At 62.4% G+C, this 17,036-nt stretch overlaps 2 protein-coding genes and 1 non-coding gene across 3 annotated transcripts; all 3 read left to right on the top strand.

Annotated features, from left to right (window-relative positions):
• Positions 1-959: 959 nt before the first annotated feature.
• EEF2 (eukaryotic translation elongation factor 2) lies at positions 960-6,550 on the top strand. The gene is made up of 15 exons (XM_007524819.3): positions 960-1,101; positions 2,442-2,656; positions 2,748-2,929; positions 3,003-3,214; positions 3,408-3,586; positions 3,668-3,773; positions 3,851-3,964; positions 4,037-4,175; positions 4,272-4,467; positions 4,550-4,808; positions 4,890-4,997; positions 5,074-5,427; positions 5,510-5,692; positions 5,784-5,916; positions 5,994-6,550. Exons 1-15 carry the CDS (start codon positions 1,099-1,101, stop codon positions 6,185-6,187), a joined length of 2,577 nt encoding a protein of 858 aa, XP_007524881.1. The 5' UTR covers positions 960-1,098; the 3' UTR covers positions 6,188-6,550.
• Positions 3,264-3,328, top strand: LOC132535707 (small nucleolar RNA SNORD37). Its single transcript, XR_009547420.1, has one exon. It is a non-coding gene; the product is annotated as a small nucleolar RNA SNORD37 (small nucleolar RNA).
• A 1,405-nt stretch (positions 6,551-7,955) lies between the features above and the next one.
• On the top strand, positions 7,956-16,622 carry DAPK3 (death associated protein kinase 3). Its single transcript, XM_016188921.2, has 9 exons — positions 7,956-8,114; positions 8,689-8,835; positions 11,883-12,243; positions 12,621-12,750; positions 12,836-12,884; positions 13,158-13,184; positions 13,485-13,637; positions 13,925-13,970; positions 15,816-16,622. The coding sequence occupies exons 2-9, from the start codon at positions 8,774-8,776 to the stop codon at positions 16,362-16,364; spliced, it is 1,377 nt and encodes a 458-aa protein (XP_016044407.2). The 5' UTR covers positions 7,956-8,114; positions 8,689-8,773; the 3' UTR covers positions 16,365-16,622.
• Positions 16,623-17,036: the final 414 nt, after the last annotated feature.

Here is a 17,036-nt window from a genome sequence, read left to right as displayed (position 1 = left end):
GCACAAAGCGCAAGGACCTGTGTAAGGATCCCAGTTCAAGCCCCCGGCTCTGCGGGTGTCTGTCTTTCTCTCCCCCTCTCTATCTTCCCCTCCTCTCTCGATTTCTCTCTGTCCTATCCAACAACGACGACATCAATAACAACAATAATAACTACAACAATGAAAAACAAGGGCAACAAAAGGAATAAATAAATATTAAGAATAATGATAATAATATTCAATAAGTGAGTAAATTGGGCAGAGGAGAGAGCATAATCGTTCTGCAAAAAAGACTTTCATGCCCAAGGCACCAGAGATCCCAAATTCAATCCCCACCACCGCTATTAACCAGAGCTGAGCAGGGTTCTGGTAAAAAATAAAATAATAAAGTAAAAACAACAGTAAAACAAGTCACCAAAACGCAGATAATGATAAAGGGGCGGTGGTGATGTGGACTGGCACGCCTGAGGTTGAGTCCTTGTCACCGTCTGTGCCAGAGGGACTGTGCTCTGATTTCTCTCAAAACTAAAATAAAACCCATTAAGAAAATAAGAAAGAGAGAAAACCGAAGTGCGTGGATGTCTGCAAGCTATAAGAGCAGCTGCATTGCTGGGAGGGCGCCCTGGGTCCCTGCACCCGCAGAACTGTACCTGGGGGAGCGCGGGGGGGGGGGGGGGAGATAGCATAACGGTTATGCAAAGAGACTTTCATGCCTGAGGCTCCAAAGTCCCAGGTTCAATCCCCTGCACCACCATAAGCCAGAGCAGAACAGTGCTCTGGTAAAAAAAAAAAAAAAAAAAAAAAAACCCAAAAAACACAACTGTACCTGGGGGCGCGCACCCAGCTCAGAAGACAGCCCACCGCCTGCCTGCACCTGCAGCAGCAGCCGCCCGGGTGCCCAAGGGGTTAACAGGGGCCCGCGCGTCACTGCGCTTGCGCGCCGCCGAGTCCTCGCACCCCGCCCCCTCGCCGCGCGGTCAGATGACCCACCCAACCGGCGTCGGCCTATAAAAGGCCGGGCGTTGACGTCAGCGTTCTCTTCCGCCGTCGTCGCCGCCATCCCCGGCGCGGCTCACCTGGTTCACAGCTGCCTGGGAGAATCCACCGCCATCCGCCACCATGGTGAGCCGCGCCGCCGGGTGTGGGGTGCCGGGCGGCGGCGGAGACCCCGGGGTGACGGGAAGGGGCGCGGGGTCGCTGGGGGCGCGGGGCACCGGGTGAATCGGCGGGGTGGGAGTTCTGGGGTTGCGGCCGCCGCCATGTCTGAGCCGTGGCCGCCCGCTTGGAGCCCCGAGTCCGCTTCCGGAGCCGATGTCGGGGCCCCGGAGGCCGGCGGGGCGGGGATCGGTGGGGTGGTGATGATGATGCGGCCGCCCCGCAGTGCCGGGGGAGGGGAGGCTTACGTAACCCGGGGCGCTGCGGGGGGAGCTCGTAAGCGGGGGCCCCGGAGGGCACGTCGAGGGCGGCAAGACCCAGGAGGGGCCCCCGGCCGCCCTGTGCCCCGCGACACCGCCGCCCCCGCGGCGCGGAGCCCCCAGCTGCGTGCGAGCCTGGCGCTTCCCGGGCGGCCGTTCGGGGGGAGCCTGCAGAGCGGTGACCTTAGGCGACCAAGGCCGTCCTTCCGGGCGGGGACACCCTGCCCGGCCGGCCGTCCCCAGGGGCTGGGTGGGGGCTCGCGGCAGCCGAGGACCCGACCCCCCCCCCCCCCCGCCCAGCTCCTGCGTCCCACGTCTGTCCGCTCGGGGCGCAGGGCCTGCCGGGGACGGGCTGGGGGTTGAAGGCCGCCTCCTAGGCGGCGGCGAGCGACTTGGGGGCTGGTGTCCCGTCCCCCGACCCGGTGTCCTGCCGGCGGCGTGGCCCCATGCGGAGCGTTGGGCCGGGGGTCCCGCCCGCCACCCCTCGACTGACTGCGGGCCGCCAGCCGGGCCCGCGGCCCCAATGCAGGACTGTCACAGCCCCGCTTGGTTCTGGCCAGAAGGCCAGCTGGGGACTGAACCGGGACCTTCAGTTGCTCCGACAGGAGAGCCCCGGGCTGTCTGCCCGGCCACCTGCTCAGCTCTGGCCGACGCGGCGGTGTTGGGGCTTGCACCTGGGAGCTTGGAGCTAGACTGTCTTTCCTTGTGCCGCCTTCGCTACGCAGTGAGAGAGAGAGCGAGAGAGAGAGAGAGCCGCCGGGCAGCAGAGGAAGCCAGATTCTAGACTCCTGCGCAGTTCTGGCTGACGGCGGTGCTGAGGCTCGAACCTGGGACCTCACAGACCGGCAGCTGTGTGCAGCCCAGGACCCCCTCTGCTGGTGTGGGGGGGGCGTTCCTGCCCCAGCCCCCAAGCTGTCAAATGCCTCTTGGTCCCCAGGGCTGTCAGCTGGGTGTGTGTGCCAGGCTGCAGGGGGGCACAGGCCAGAGTGGCGCTGGGGGCGTTCGTTGTGCCCAGCACTCCCCGGCCTGACACCCCCGCGCCCGCAGGTGAACTTCACGGTGGACCAGATCCGTGCCATCATGGACAAGAAGGCCAACATCCGCAACATGTCGGTCATCGCGCACGTGGACCACGGCAAGTCCACGCTGACCGACTCGCTGGTGTGCAAGGCCGGCATCATCGCCTCGGCCCGTGCCGGTGAGACGCGTTTCACTGACACCCGCAAGGACGAGCAGGAGCGCTGCATCACCATCAAGTCCACGTACGTGGCGCCCCGGGGGCTGGCGGGCTGGGAAAGCAACCCCGGGCCGTCCCCGCGCCCACCGCCGCCCTCCCTGCCTCCCGCCCCGCAGCGCTATCTCCCTGTTCTACGAGCTGTCAGAGAACGATCTGAACTTCATCAAGCAGAGCAAGGACGGCTCGGGCTTCCTCATCAACCTCATCGACTCGCCGGGCCACGTCGACTTCTCCTCCGAGGTCACGGCTGCCCTGCGTGTCACCGACGGCGCCCTGGTGGTGGTGGACTGCGTGTCGGGTGAGTAGCGCCCCCTCTTCGATTCCCCGTCCCCCCCCACGCCGGCCCCAGACTGACCCCGACCCGGCCGCAGGCGTGTGCGTGCAGACGGAGACGGTGCTGCGCCAGGCCATCGCCGAGCGCATCAAGCCGGTGCTCATGATGAACAAGATGGACCGTGCGCTGCTGGAGCTGCAGCTGGAGCCCGAGGAGCTGTACCAGACCTTCCAGCGCATCGTGGAGAACGTGAACGTCATCATCTCCACCTATGGCGAGGGCGAGAGCGGCCCCATGGGGAACATCATGGTACGGCCAGGTGGGGCGGGCGGCGCGGGGCTCGGACACCGCATCCGGGTCACGTGATGACGGACATTTCTTCACTTTGACCTGACGCACCGTGAAGAGACCCACAGTCTGAGCGACCCAGCCCGGGCTGGGGGGATGCCTCCTGGGTCCCCACCTCTGCCAGCCCTCACCTCCCCTCCCCTTCCCTTTGCAGATCGACCCCGTCCTGGGCACCGTGGGCTTCGGCTCAGGCCTGCATGGCTGGGCCTTCACGCTCAAGCAGTTCGCTGAGATGTACGTGGCCAAGTTTGCAGCCAAGGGTGAGGGTCAGCTGAGCCCCGCCGAGCGCGCCAAGAAGGTGGAAGACATGATGAGAAAGCTGTGGGGTGACCGGTGAGTGCCCCCCCCCCACAGCACCTCCCCCCTCAAGTGCCAGGTGGGCCTGGCTGGCCCGTGACCTGCCCCTCCCTCCAGGTACTTCGACCCATCCAACGGCAAGTTCAGCAAGTCAGCCACCAGCCCGGACGGGAAGAAGCTGCCCCGGACCTTCTGCCAGCTCATCCTAGACCCCATCTTCAAGGTGCGGGGCTGCGAGGGTTAGCAGAGCCAGACCCACCCTGAGTCTGGGGCCTGACCTCTGTCTGCTCTGCCTCGCAGGTGTTTGACGCCATCATGAACTTCAAGAAGGAGGAGACAGCCAAGCTGATCGAGAAGCTGGACATCAAGCTGGATAGCGAGGACAAGGACAAGGAGGGCAAGCCGCTGCTCAAGGTGATGGCGCCGGCCCTGCCCCGCCACTTCCGCCCACTCCCCTCTCTGTGCTGACTCCCGATCCATCCGCAGGCCGTGATGCGCCGCTGGCTGCCAGCTGGGGATGCGCTGCTCCAGATGATCACCATCCACCTGCCTTCGCCCGTCACTGCGCAGAAGTACCGCTGCGAGCTGCTCTATGAAGGGCCGCCGGATGATGAGGCCGCTATGGGTAGGCGGGGACCAGGGATGCCATGGATAGGCCCGAGACCCGGGTATCCCAGCCCCCGATAGGGCGGCAGGCTCAACCCCCCCACCCCGCCTGCAGGCATCAAGAGCTGCGACCCCAAGGGCCCCCTGATGATGTACATCTCCAAGATGGTGCCCACCTCTGACAAGGGCCGCTTCTACGCCTTTGGCCGAGTCTTCTCAGGGCTGGTGTCCACTGGCCTGAAGGTCCGCATCATGGGCCCCAACTATACCCCTGGCAAGAAGGAGGACTTGTACCTGAAGCCCATCCAGAGGTGAGCCCTCATCCGCCCCCCACCCCCCCTCCCCCCCACCCCCGTCCCCAGGCCTGCCGCGCTCACTCTCCACTCGCCCCAGGACCATTCTGATGATGGGTCGCTACGTGGAGCCCATCGAGGACGTGCCGTGCGGCAACATCGTGGGCCTGGTGGGCGTCGACCAGTTCTTGGTCAAGACGGGTACCATCACCACCTTCGAGCACGCGCACAACATGCGCGTCATGAAGTTCAGCGTCAGCCCCGTGGTGCGCGTGGCCGTGGAGGCCAAGAACCCGGCCGACCTGCCCAAGCTGGTGGAGGGCCTCAAGCGCCTGGCCAAGTCCGATCCCATGGTGCAGGTGGGTGTGCACAGTCTCTCAGCCCTGTGTTCGTGGAGGGCAGTGCTGTAGGCTCATCTCCCCCCTTGCCCCCCCCCCCAGTGCATCATCGAGGAGTCGGGTGAGCACATCATCGCGGGCGCGGGTGAGCTACACCTGGAGATCTGCCTCAAGGACCTGGAGGAGGACCACGCCTGCATCCCCATCAAGGTGGGCTCCGGGGATGCCTGAGGGCGGCCCTGGGCTCCAGTCTACCCCCTTCCTGAGACCCCTTCTCGCTCCACAGAAATCCGACCCGGTGGTCTCATACCGCGAGACCGTCAGCGAGGAGTCAAACGTGCTCTGCCTGTCCAAGTCCCCCAATAAGCACAACCGGCTGTACATGAAGGCGCGGCCTTTCCCCGACGGGCTGGCCGAGGACATTGACAAGGGCGAGGTGTCCGCACGCCAGGAGCTGAAGCAGCGCGCCCGCTACCTAGCCGAGAAGTACGAGTGGGACGTGGCCGAGGCACGGAAGATCTGGTGCTTCGGGCCCGACGGCACTGGCCCCAACATCCTCACCGACATCACCAAGGGCGTGCAGTACCTGAACGAGATCAAGGACAGCGTGGTGGCTGGCTTCCAGTGGGCCACTAAGGAGGTGAGGCCCGGCCCACAGGTGGGGGTGGACATCGGGGCTGCGGCGAGAGAGCACCCCTTCTCACCCCTTCCCCACCCCGCAGGGGGCGCTGTGTGAGGAGAACATGCGGGGTGTCCGCTTCGACGTGCACGACGTGACCCTGCACGCTGATGCCATCCACCGTGGCGGCGGCCAGATCATCCCCACAGCGCGGCGCTGCCTATACGCTAGCGTGCTGACTGCGCAGCCGCGCCTCATGGAGCCCATCTACTTGGTGGAGATCCAGGTGGGAGCATCCCCCCCTCCACCTGGCCCTTGGTGCACCCCCCGCCACCGCCACCAGTGCCTCACCGCCCTCCCCTCGCCCCCTCTTGCAGTGCCCCGAGCAGGTGGTAGGTGGCATCTACGGTGTGCTCAACCGGAAGCGTGGCCACGTCTTCGAGGAAGCCCAGGTGGCCGGCACCCCCATGTTCGTGGTGAAGGCCTACCTGCCCGTCAACGAGTCCTTTGGTGAGTGGGCCCTCCGTTCCCTGCTCCTGTCTCCCCACCGCCCCCGGACACCCCCTGACCTCTCCTCCCTCCTGCAGGCTTCACTGCTGACCTGCGCTCCAACACCGGTGGCCAGGCCTTCCCACAGTGTGTCTTTGACCACTGGCAGATCCTACCCGGCGACCCCTTCGACAACAGCAGCCGGCCCAGCCAGGTGGTGGCCGAGACCCGCAAACGCAAGGGCCTCAAGGAGGGCATCCCTGCACTCGACAACTTCCTGGACAAGTTGTAGGCACTCTGCGCCCGCCCGCGGCCCCTCGCCATCACTCAAAGCCGAATCTTCCATATTTATTTCCGGCCCCCAGGCCGCAGGCCCTCCGAGCAGGGACTCAACTGGCCAGTCGGGTGTGGGAGGCGGGTGGCCCACCCAACAACACGTTCCGTGGTTGGTTTTTTTTTTTTTCTCCATTTGAGAGAAAAACTAAAATGTCCAAAAGAGACACGAGTTGAGACGCATTTGAGAGGTTTATTGGGGGCAGCGCCGAGGTGAGGGCGATCTTCCAGGGACCGTGGGAAGGTGGGGTTGGGTTGGTGTACCTGTCGCCCCTCCAGTGTCCTCTAGTGCCATGGAAAATAAACCTGTGGAGGTGACCAATCATGCTTCTCTGAGGCTTGCTTCCGGCCACCTGGCCCTTCCCAGAACGGATGGGTATCTCTCCATAACACCCCCCAGGTTCTGTCCTGGGCTATTCATGTCACACAGGCTGCTTCCCTGCACTGCTCTACCATGGAGTCCTCTGAGTCCTGGCTCTAGCACTAAGATGGCCAAGTTTTAAGCCTCTTCTCCCCCCCCCCCCCAAGAGCTGAGACTGGTTGAACTTGGTATCTGGGGGAGGCTCTGAGTTGTTGGCATGAGACCCTGGCACCTGGTTTGTTCACTGAACACACTGGTGAACCTAGTCACCCACCTGAATGTTGACATAGTTGACATTGGTGCTCTGGGCTGGCTACAGCTTTTGAGTTACTGTTGGGTTCTGGTCTGAAGTGCACACCCCCCACCTCACTGGCCAGTGTCAGCTGGGCCTCTGCCTTGAGCTTGGAGAGGAGGAGGGGGGACAGCTTGGAGCCAGGGCAGTGGGTTCCCTTCTCTGCTGGGGAAATGGCTCAGCTGGCAGGGCAGAGTTAGCACTTGGCTGGCCTGACACCATGCGGTTGAGCAGTCTATGGGATGGGACTTCAATAAATCAGCCAAGAGTCCAAGAGGCAAAGTTTAACTGTCAGCCTGGCCACGAGTTACAACAAAGAGGAGCCCAAAGAACCGATGGGGTTCCAGGACATGAGGGATATTAGAATTGGGGCCAGGAGTGACCGTGGCCTGGTTTGTGTCATTATGGATGTCTAAGCACAGTCCGGAGATGCCTTTGGCCCAGAAAAGACGTGGATGTGTGTCTTCACGGGCCTGAACCCCCGGCCCTGCACGATGGGCTTGGGGGGGGGGGGCGGGGACGGACAAGACACAGCCGATAAGGTTCAGGTTCAGCCACGCAGGGAGTTGGGGCTAGGTGGCTCAGCCTGGTAGATCAAACCTCTAGGCTACAGGTTTGATCCCTGGCACCAGCAGGCCTCCTGCCAGTGACCCCACTGCCTGAGCTAAGTGACCCGGGGTGGGTGGGTGCCTTCTCTGGGTCTAGAATATGGGGGTCGCTCTCCCTTCCGGGCTTGTGACTGTAGGCATGGTCCACAACAGTTGGGCATTCCGTGTGTCTGCAGATGTGGCCCCAGAGGACCTGCGACGGGCTTCGTGCCAGGCGCTGCCACGCCCACCCGGTCTCCCAACTTCAGCGCCCGGGTCAGGGCCGCGGGCGGGGCCGCGCGGAGCCCGGAAGTCGCCTCCCACCAGCCCGACTGCGCGCTCCGCAGCCAATCAGTGGTGCCGTCGGCCAATGGCGAGGCTTCCCTGCCTGATGTCACGCTTTGGGGCGGGGCGTCGCGAGAGACGGGCGCGTGGGCCAATGGGTGGCCGGGGGCGGGACTGAAGCGCGGTGACCTCACGCGCATGTCCGCCTGGGCGGCGCCGCGGGCCTGTGTCCGCAGAGGCTGCGCGCCCCTGCCTGCGTCTTGGGGCGCTCCGGTGCCTCTCGGGGGGGACCGGGCCGGACGAGACCCTGGGTGCGGGTCCGTCGAGGGACGTGGTGGCTTCGGGGGACCCTCCGGAAGGGGTATTACATTTCGGGGTCCCTCTCTTAGAGGAGATATGCCTCCGATGCGGTTTGGGGGCTCGGGGGGTCGCGATGGGGGCTCCTTCCCGGAGAGTTGGACAGAGCTCAGTGTCGCTGGGCCGGCGGAGAAGGGAGGCGCTCAGGGCGGGTGCGGCTACCCCGAGCTTGGGGCCTGTGTCTACTTTGGGGCAAGCTTCAGTTTTGGGGGTGCACACTGCAGAAGGGGGGTCCTCAGAGATCCGGAGCTGGGGGGCCTCCGGGGGTGGGGGTGCCGGGCGAGAGTCAAGATGAGCACTCAGGCACTTGTGGGGGCTGCGGGCGAGGGGCTGGGTTTGGGGCTGCCTGTGGAGACTCCTCAGGCTGGAGCAGCCTAGCGACATCTGGGAGGAGAGACAGACGGCGGGGGCCAGCGTGTGGGGCACCCCTGGGAGCCTGGGCCTGACACCCACCTTTCCAGACGGCCCCAGCCAGCTGAGGGGGACAGGAGAGCTATTTTGGGGGAGCTGGTCACTGGCTTTGCCTTCCAGGCGGGCCGGCTGTCAGCACCCGCCCCCCTTTTCTGCCCTCCGTCTAGGGGACTCCCCGAAGGCTTGTTCCCAGGCCGCCCCGACCGTGCCTGCCCCGGCCCCGGCCCCCGAGCGCAGGGCTGGCCGGCCGCCATGTCCACCTTCAGGCAGGATGATGTGGAGACCCACTACGAGATGGGGGAAGAGCTGGGCAGGTGAGCCCCCACCCTGCACCCCATCCCCAGGACCACTGAGTCATGGTCCCAGCTCCCACACTCTCTGCCTGGCCCGGGGCGAGAAGCAAGGGAAGCAAGGGAGGAACCCGGCTCGGGACAGACAGACAGAAAGACAGACACAGTGGCGGCGAGCAGTTTCTCTGGGCCATTCTCCCCTCCCTTTTCAGGGGGGCCCAGACTGAGTCGCCCCACAGGACACACACACACACACACACACACCCCAGTTATTTTTTTCTTGGGAAGGAAAAGTAACCTCAGCCCTTCTGGCCGGCCTCACCCTCACCATGAGCTCCGGAACTCCCGCCTAGCCAAAGACCCTCCTTTTCCTATTTCCCCCCCCCCCCCACTTCTCTGGCCAAGCCCCCAGCCTTATTTGGCGCTTTCAGCGCGCTGAGCCGTGATGTCACCACCGCGGAATGTAAATACTGAGAAAGGGCCCTAGGCTGGCTCCTGGGGGACGCTGCCAGGAATTTCCTCTTCTGGAAGGCAGGTGGGAAGAGGCCTCCAGCCCCCCAGGAGAGCGCACACGTGGCCTCGCCTGCCTCAGTGCCGGTTTGGCGGAAGTGTGAGCGTGTCCCCCACGGGGTCCCCATGAGGCTGTGAGTGGTGGCACTTCAGGATTCCCGGAGTCTGTCCCCTCTGCGAAGAGAACCCTGATTGTGTCCTGTGACTGCGGTGCTGGCCCGCCTCGTTTCTTTTCCCTTCATTTGTTTACTGATTTCACGGGGCCAGACCTTGTATAGTGTGATCTTGGCGCTCTAGGAAGCCATTTCAGAGAGAGGGAGAGAGACTTCACAGACCGAGCTTCCCCCGTGACGTCACACCTCTGTGGCGCCAAGAGGCTCGAGCCCGGGGCTGTGTGCATGAGAGACAGAGAGATGGAAACAGAGAGAGGAGCAGACCATCACTCTGGGAACATGTGATGCCAGGCCAGGCTGGAGCTCCTGTGTGAGTCCAGGGCTTTGCTTTGCCTGGTGCACCACGTTCTGGGCTGTTATTATTATTGTTGTTGTTACTCATTCATTCATTCACTTATTGGGTAGAGACAGAAATAAGAGGCAGAGGTGGAGAGAGACACACCTGCAGCTGTGCTTCACTTGTGAAGCTTTCCCCCCTTCAGGTAGAGACCAGGGGCTTGAACCTGGGTCCTTGCACATTGTAATACGTGTGCTCTAACGGCTGTGCCACTGCCCGACTCCCCACCCACTGTTTCTGAAAGTACGTGTTTCTTTCCAGTCTGGCCCCAGGGAAGGAGGCAGGGACACACACACACACACACACACACACACACACACACACACACACACGTGCGCGCGCACGCGGCACCGTCAAGCAGCCTGCTGGCGTCCTCAGTGGTTTTCATTTAGACAAAGGAGACGGTGCCATCGCTATCACTGTGCCTCACTCCGCTGGGCTTCCCCTGTGCAGCTTGGGGTGCTCCCATGTGGTGCCTGGGTGGCGTCCGGCCGGCCTCCACTCACAGAGCCCCTCTAGAGGGAACCCCCACAGATCAGGGGGGCCTCACCACAGACTTCTTTGGGTTTATTCCTTCAAGATTTATTTATGTGGCCCAGACGTTGGTGCAGTGGACAGACTGCTGGGCTCTCAGTTGTGAGGTCCTGAGGTCCATGCCCGGCGTCGCCAGTGCCAGAGGGAGGGAGGCACACTCTGGGAGCTGCTGGGCTCACGACTGTGCCACCCAGCCATGCGTCACTGCACAGGCAGAGCTGGGGATTGAACTCAGGTTGATGGCTTTATCCACCGCGCCCCCTCCTGGACTACACTTTCTGTTTCTGTGACTGAAAAGGGAAAGAAAAACCAGGGCTGAGGAGCTAGCACAGCATTCAGCAGAAAACTTTCTTTGCCGCCTGAGGCTCTGAGGTCCTGGGTTCAATCCCCAGTGCCACCACCATCAACCAGAGCTCAGCAGGGCTCTGGGCTTTTTTTTTTTGTATCTTTTTCATTAAAAAATAATATGAAATGTAAAAATAAAATATGAAAAAAAGGGCACAGGACAGGCAGTGGGGCACTTGGTTGAGCACACCCATTCCCGTGCACAGGGACCTGGGTTTGGGCCCCTGGTCCCCATCTGCCTGGGAGAAGCTTCCTGAGCGCTGGAGCAGGGCTGCAGGGGTCTTTATACCTCTCTCTACTGCCCCTTCCCCTCTCAATTTCTCTGTGTCCTATCATCAAACAGAAAAAAGGGAAGCCAGGTGGTGACACACCTGGTTAAGCGCATGTTACAGTGTGCAAGGCCCTGGGTTCAAGCCCCTGGTCACCTGCAGGGGGGAAGCTTCATGAGCGGTGAAGCAGGGCTGCAGGAGTCTCTGTCTGTCTCCCTTTCTCTTTTTTTTTAAATGATGAATTCACCTTTATTTAAATTTTTAAAATTTAATTAATTCATTTATTTTTACCAGAGCACTGCTCAGCTCTGGCTTATGGTGGTGCGGGGGATTGAACCTGGGACTTTGGAGCCTCAGGCATGAGAGCTGTTTGCATAACCATTATGCTATCTACCCTCCGCCCCAAATATTTCTTTTTTTTTTAATTGTTTTATTATCTTTATTTATTTATTGGATAGAGACAGCCAGAAGTCGAGAGGAAGGAGGAGACAGAGAGGGAGAGAGACAGAGAGACACCTGCAGCCCTGCTTCACCACTTGCAAAGCTTTTCCCCTGCAGGTGGGGACCGGGGGGCTCGAACCTGGGTCCTTGTGAGCTGTAACATGTGCACTCAACCAGGTGCGCCACTACCCGGGCCCCAAATACTTCTTTAAAGAATAAAACGGGGGAGAATTAGCCCACTGGGGCAAAAAAGGAAAAAAAAATAAACCTTACACTGAGTCCACTGCCGGCCTCGGTTACGGTCACGCCTGCCCCTTCCTATTTGAACACCACCGCTGTCCATCACTGTAGAGACTGTCCCGCCAGCCTCGGACCCGGGGCAACAGGGGCAGGTGCCCGGGTGGGGAAGCCAGGACCCCCCCCAACCCAGCTGACTGGCTGCCCCCTGCGCCCCGCCCGCAGTGGCCAGTTCGCCATCGTGCGCAAGTGCCGGCAGCAGGGCAGTGGCCGCGAGTTCGCGGCCAAGTTCATCAAGAAGCGGCGCCTGTCATCCAGCCGGCGGGGGGTGAGCCGCCAGGAGATCGAGCGCGAGGTGGACATCCTGCGGGAGCTGCGGCACCCCAACATCATCACGCTGCACGACGTCTTCGAGAACAAGACGGACGTGGTGCTGATCCTGGAGCTGGTGTCAGGTGGTGAGCTCTTCGACTTCCTGGCTGAGAAGGAGTCGCTGACGGAGGACGAGGCCACACAGTTCCTCAAGCAGATCCTGGACGGCGTTCACTACCTGCACTCCAAGCGCATCGCACACTTCGACCTCAAGGTGGGGACCCTCCTGGGGCTGGGGAAGTGGGGGCCGCCCCTCCGCACCTCAAGGTGGGGACCCTTCCTGGGGCTGGGGAAGTGGGGGGCCACCCCTCCGCACCTCAAGGTGGGGGACCCTTCCTGGGGCTGGGGAAGTGGGGGGCCGCCCCTCCGCACCTCAAGGTGGGGACCCCTTCCTGGGGCTGGGGAATTGGGGGCCGCCCCTCCGCACCTCAAGGTGGGGGACCCCTTCCTGGGGCTGGGGAAGTGGGGGGCCGCCCCTCCGCACCTCAAGGTGGGGGACCCTTCCTGGGGCTGGGGAAGTGGGGGGCCGCCCTGTCCGCACCGCCCCCTGACCCTCCCTGCCCGGCGCTGCCCCTCCTGGCCCCTACGTAGCCCGAGAACATCATGCTTCTGGACAAGGACGTACCCAACCCCCGCATCAAGCTCATCGACTTCGGCATCGCCCACAAGATTGAGGCCGGGAACGAGTTCAAGAACATCTTTGGCACCCCTGAATTCGTGGGTGAGTCAGGGTGCCCGGGCCCCATGGGGTGGAGGTTGGGGTTCCGTGGCAGAGACCTGCCCCCATCCCCTGCCTCCCCCCGCAGCTCCCGAGATCGTCAACTATGAGCCCCTGGGGCTGGAGGCTGACATGTGGTAAGTGGGGTGTGTGTGGGGGGTTCCCTGGGGAGCACAGAGTTGGAGGGGCTCACTGTGCCATCAACATTCGAGGCTGGCATTTGTAGGTAGAGACAGAGACGGAGAGAGAGAGAGACAACATAACCCCAGCGCTTCCCTCAGTGCTGGAGTGCCACCCATGCAGTGCCTGGGTTGATGCAAAACAGGGGCCTCTGGGGTGAAGGGCTGGCGCACTAACCATTGTGCTCTCTCCCCGGCCCCCGCCCACCCCTCCTTCTACCCCATTCTCAGGAGCATTGGCGTCATCACCTACATCCTGTGAGTTACCTGTGGCTCTGGGGACAGTCGGGGGCACACCCACCGCGGGGACCAGGGGCTCTTGGGGTCCACACCTGCCTGCCACCTGTCCCAGGGGAGGAGGGAATGGGAGCCCGCAGAGGCAAGGCCTTTGTTCATTCTGCTGGGTTTAGTCTTGAACCTGGGGCCCCAGAATCCTGTGCTTTGCCACTGAGCTGTCTCCCTGCCCAGTGCTTCTTGTCCCCAGGGCGACTCTGGTGCCTGGCGCGGGATGGCCCCGTGTCTCCTGTCCCCCTGAACCCTGTGTCCTGCCACCCCCAGGCTGAGTGGGGCATCCCCCTTCCTGGGTGAGACCAAGCAGGAGACGCTGACCAACATCTCGGCCGTGAACTACGACTTTGACGACGAGTACTTCAGCAGCACCAGCGAGCTGGCCAAGGACTTCATCCGCCGGCTTCTCGTCAAAGACCCCAAGTAGGGGCAAGTCTGATTGGGTGGCGGGCGGGGGGGACCCTGGAGTCCAGGGCCTCATGCCGATGTGCCTTCACTGCTCCGCTCCTGGGATTGCGTCCTCATTGGGGGGCGGGGGGCACGACACCACGGCCCTGAGCTCCCGCCTGCAGCTGTGAAGTCTGCTTTAGAGGTGGCTTCTGTGAGCTGGCTGGGTCCCCCATTCCAAACCCCCTCCAGCTGGGCAACCCCCCAGGGGGCCGAGACCTCAGCACATGTGGCCCTAAGTGGGGGAGGGGTTGTCCTTTCAGGAAGAGGATGACTATCACTCAGAGCCTGGAACATTCCTGGATTAAGGTGAGTCTGGCCTACACAGCCCCGGGGCCTTGGCGGGGAGGTCTGAGGTCAGACGGGCTGCCCCCCCCCCCATCCTCTCAGCTCTGCGGCCCCTGAAGCACTTCCCAGCATTCCTAGTGCCACTGTGCAGGCTGGGGAGCCTCAGCACCCCCATGTCTACAGGGCCGAGTGACAATAAAACTTTATTAGCCAGAAGCAAGCCGAGGGCCAGAAGTGGCCCTGGATGGGCCTCCCCTGCCCATCCCCCTTTTTAAATGTTTTATTGATGATTGGATGAAGACAGAATTCAAAAGGGCAGAGGGTAGAGGGAGAGACACCGGCAGCCCCACTCCACCACTCGTGAAACTTGCCCCGTGTTCAAGCCACTGGTCCCCACCTGCAGGGGCCCAATACTTGCTCTGTGCCAATAAAGCTTTATTGACACAGAAGAAGGAGAGGCACAGGCCCTCCCCCAGCCGCTTATGGCCTGCTGCTTGCTCTGTGTCAATAAAACGTTATTGATACAGAAGAGAGACAGAGACAGGTTCTCCCTGGGCCAATTAAAGTTCTCTGCTTTTTTTTTTTTTTAAATATTTATTTATTTATTCCCTTTTGTTGCCCTAGCTGTAGTTATTATTGATGCTGTTATTGATGTCATTGTTGTTGATATCATTGTTGGATAGGACAGAGAGAAATGGAGAGAGGAGGGGGGAAGATGGAGAGGGGGGAAGAAAGATAGACACCTTCACACCACTTGTGAAGTGACTCCCCTGCAGGTGGGGAGCCGGGGGCTTAAACCAGGATTCTTATGCTGGTCCTTGTGCTTCACGCCGCGTGCGCTTAACTGGCTGCACTACCTCCTGACTCCCCTCTGCTTACTTTCTGTCAGTAAAACTTTATTGATACAGAAGAGGGACAGAGACAGGCCCTCCCTGGCCAATTAGAGTGCTCTGCTTACTTTCTGTCAATAGGACTTTATTGATATAGAAGAGAAACAGGGATAAGCCCTCCCTGGGCCAATTATAGCCCAGTCTTTGTTCTGTGCCAATAAAGTTTTTTTTTTAATTTTTTATATTTATTTATTTATTTATTCCCTTTTGTGCCCTTGTAGTCGATGTTGGACAGGACAGAGAGAAATGGAGAGAGGAGGGGAGCCAGAGAGGGGGGAGAGAAAGACAGACACCTGCAGACCTGCTTCACCGCCTGTGGGGAGCTGGGGACTCGAACTGGGATCCTTATGCCGGTCCTTGCACTTTGTGCCACGTGCACTTAATCCACTGAGCTACCACCCGACTCCCGTCAATAAAGTTTTATGGGCATGATACAGAAGAGGGGTGGGGTGGGGTGGGGCCGGGTGGTGGCACGCCTGGTTGAGCACACACATTACGGTGCGCAAGGACCAGAGTTCAAGCCCCTGGTCCCCACCTGCAGGTGGAAAGCTTTGCAAGTGGTGGAGCAGGGCTGCAGGTCTCCCTCTCTCTCTCTCTCTCTCGCTCTCTCTCCCTCCCCCTGTCTCCCCTTTCCCTCTCGATTTCTGGTTGTCTCTATCCAATAAATAAAGACAATAGTTAAAAAACGAAAGAAGAAGCAGAGGGATAGGGACAGGCCCCCCCTGGGCCCAGTAGTGTTCTCTGCTTGCCTTCTGTTAGTGAAGTTGTGTTGGGGCCAGGAGTTGGCGCAGCTGGTTGAGTGCACGCATCGCAGCGAGTCGGGCCGTAACTGGCCCAGGTAAGGCTTGTCCGCTCTCTCTCTCTGCGTCGATAAAGCAGCCGGCCGTACTTGGCCCTCTTCTGGCCCGGAGGCAGCTGGGCGAGCGCCTGCCAGCCTGGCCCCGGTCCCAGCCCCTGTGCCCCCGCCCCACCCCAGGCCATCCGGAGGCGCACGGTGCGGCGGGAGGAGAGCGGGCGGCGGCCCGAGCGGGAGCGGGAGCGGCGGCGGCTGAAGACGGCGCGCCTGAAGGAGTACACGCTCAAGTCGCACTCCAGCATGCCGCCCAACAACAGCTACGCCAGCTTCGAGCGCTTCTCGCGGCTGCTGGAGGACGTGGCGGCGGCCGAGGAGGCGCTGCGGGGCCTGGAGCTGGGCCGCCGGGGGCTGCGGGCCGAGCTGGCGGCGCTGGCGGCGCGGGCGGCCGAGCGGGAGGCGCGCTGGCGGGACGAGCAGGCGGCGCTGGGCCAGGCGGTGCGCGGGCTGAGGCGGGAGCTGCTGCAGGCGGAGGGCCCGCGCCGCCAGGCCCGCGACGAGGCCCGGGGGGCGCTGCTGGGCGCAGGGGGGCTGCGCCGCCGCTTCGGCCGCCTGGAGAACCGCTACGAGGCGCTGGCCAAGCAGCTGGCCTGCGAAGTGCGCTTTGTGCAGGACCTGGTGCGCGGGCTGGAGCGGGACAAGTTGCAGGCGGGCGAGTGCGGGCTGCGCTAGCTGGCGACCCCCCTTGGGGCCTAGCATCGCCCCTGGGGCCGGGGACCCCCAACAGGCCTGGGCTGGCATCCCTGATAGGGGCCGGGGACCCACCAACCGGCCTGGCCTGGCATCCCTGATAGGGGCCGGGGACCCACCAACCGGCCTGGCCTGGCATCCCTGATAGGGGCTGGGGACCCCCAACAGGCCTGGGCTGACCTCCCTGCTAGGGGCCGGGGACCCACCAACCGGCCTGGCCTGGCATCCCTGATAGGGGCCGGGGACCCCCCAACAGGCCTGACCTGGCATCCCTGCTAGGGGCTGGGGACCCCCAACAGGCCTGGCCTGGCATCCCTGATAGGGGCCGGGGACCCCCAACAGGCCTGGGCTGACCTCCCTGCTAGGGGCCGGGGACCCACCAACCGGCATGGCCTGGCATCCCTGATAGGGGCCGGGGACCCCCCAAGAGGCCTGACCTGGCATCCCTGCTAGGGGCTGGGGACCCCCAACAGGCCTGGCCTGGCATCCCTGATAGGGGCCGGGGACCCCCAACAGGTCTGGCCTGGCACCCCTGCTAGGGGCTGGGGACCCCCAACAGGCCTGGGCTGGCATCCCTGATAGGGCCCAGGGACCCCCAACAGGTCTGGCCTGGCATCCCTGATAGGGGCTGGGGAACCCCTCCAGCCCGGCAAC

This window comes from Erinaceus europaeus, chromosome 23, assembly GCF_950295315.1.
Source record: "Erinaceus europaeus chromosome 23, mEriEur2.1, whole genome shotgun sequence".
Classification (NCBI taxonomy): domain Eukaryota; kingdom Metazoa; phylum Chordata; class Mammalia; order Eulipotyphla; family Erinaceidae; genus Erinaceus; species Erinaceus europaeus.
This window is presented reverse-complemented; position numbering and strand designations above follow the sequence as displayed.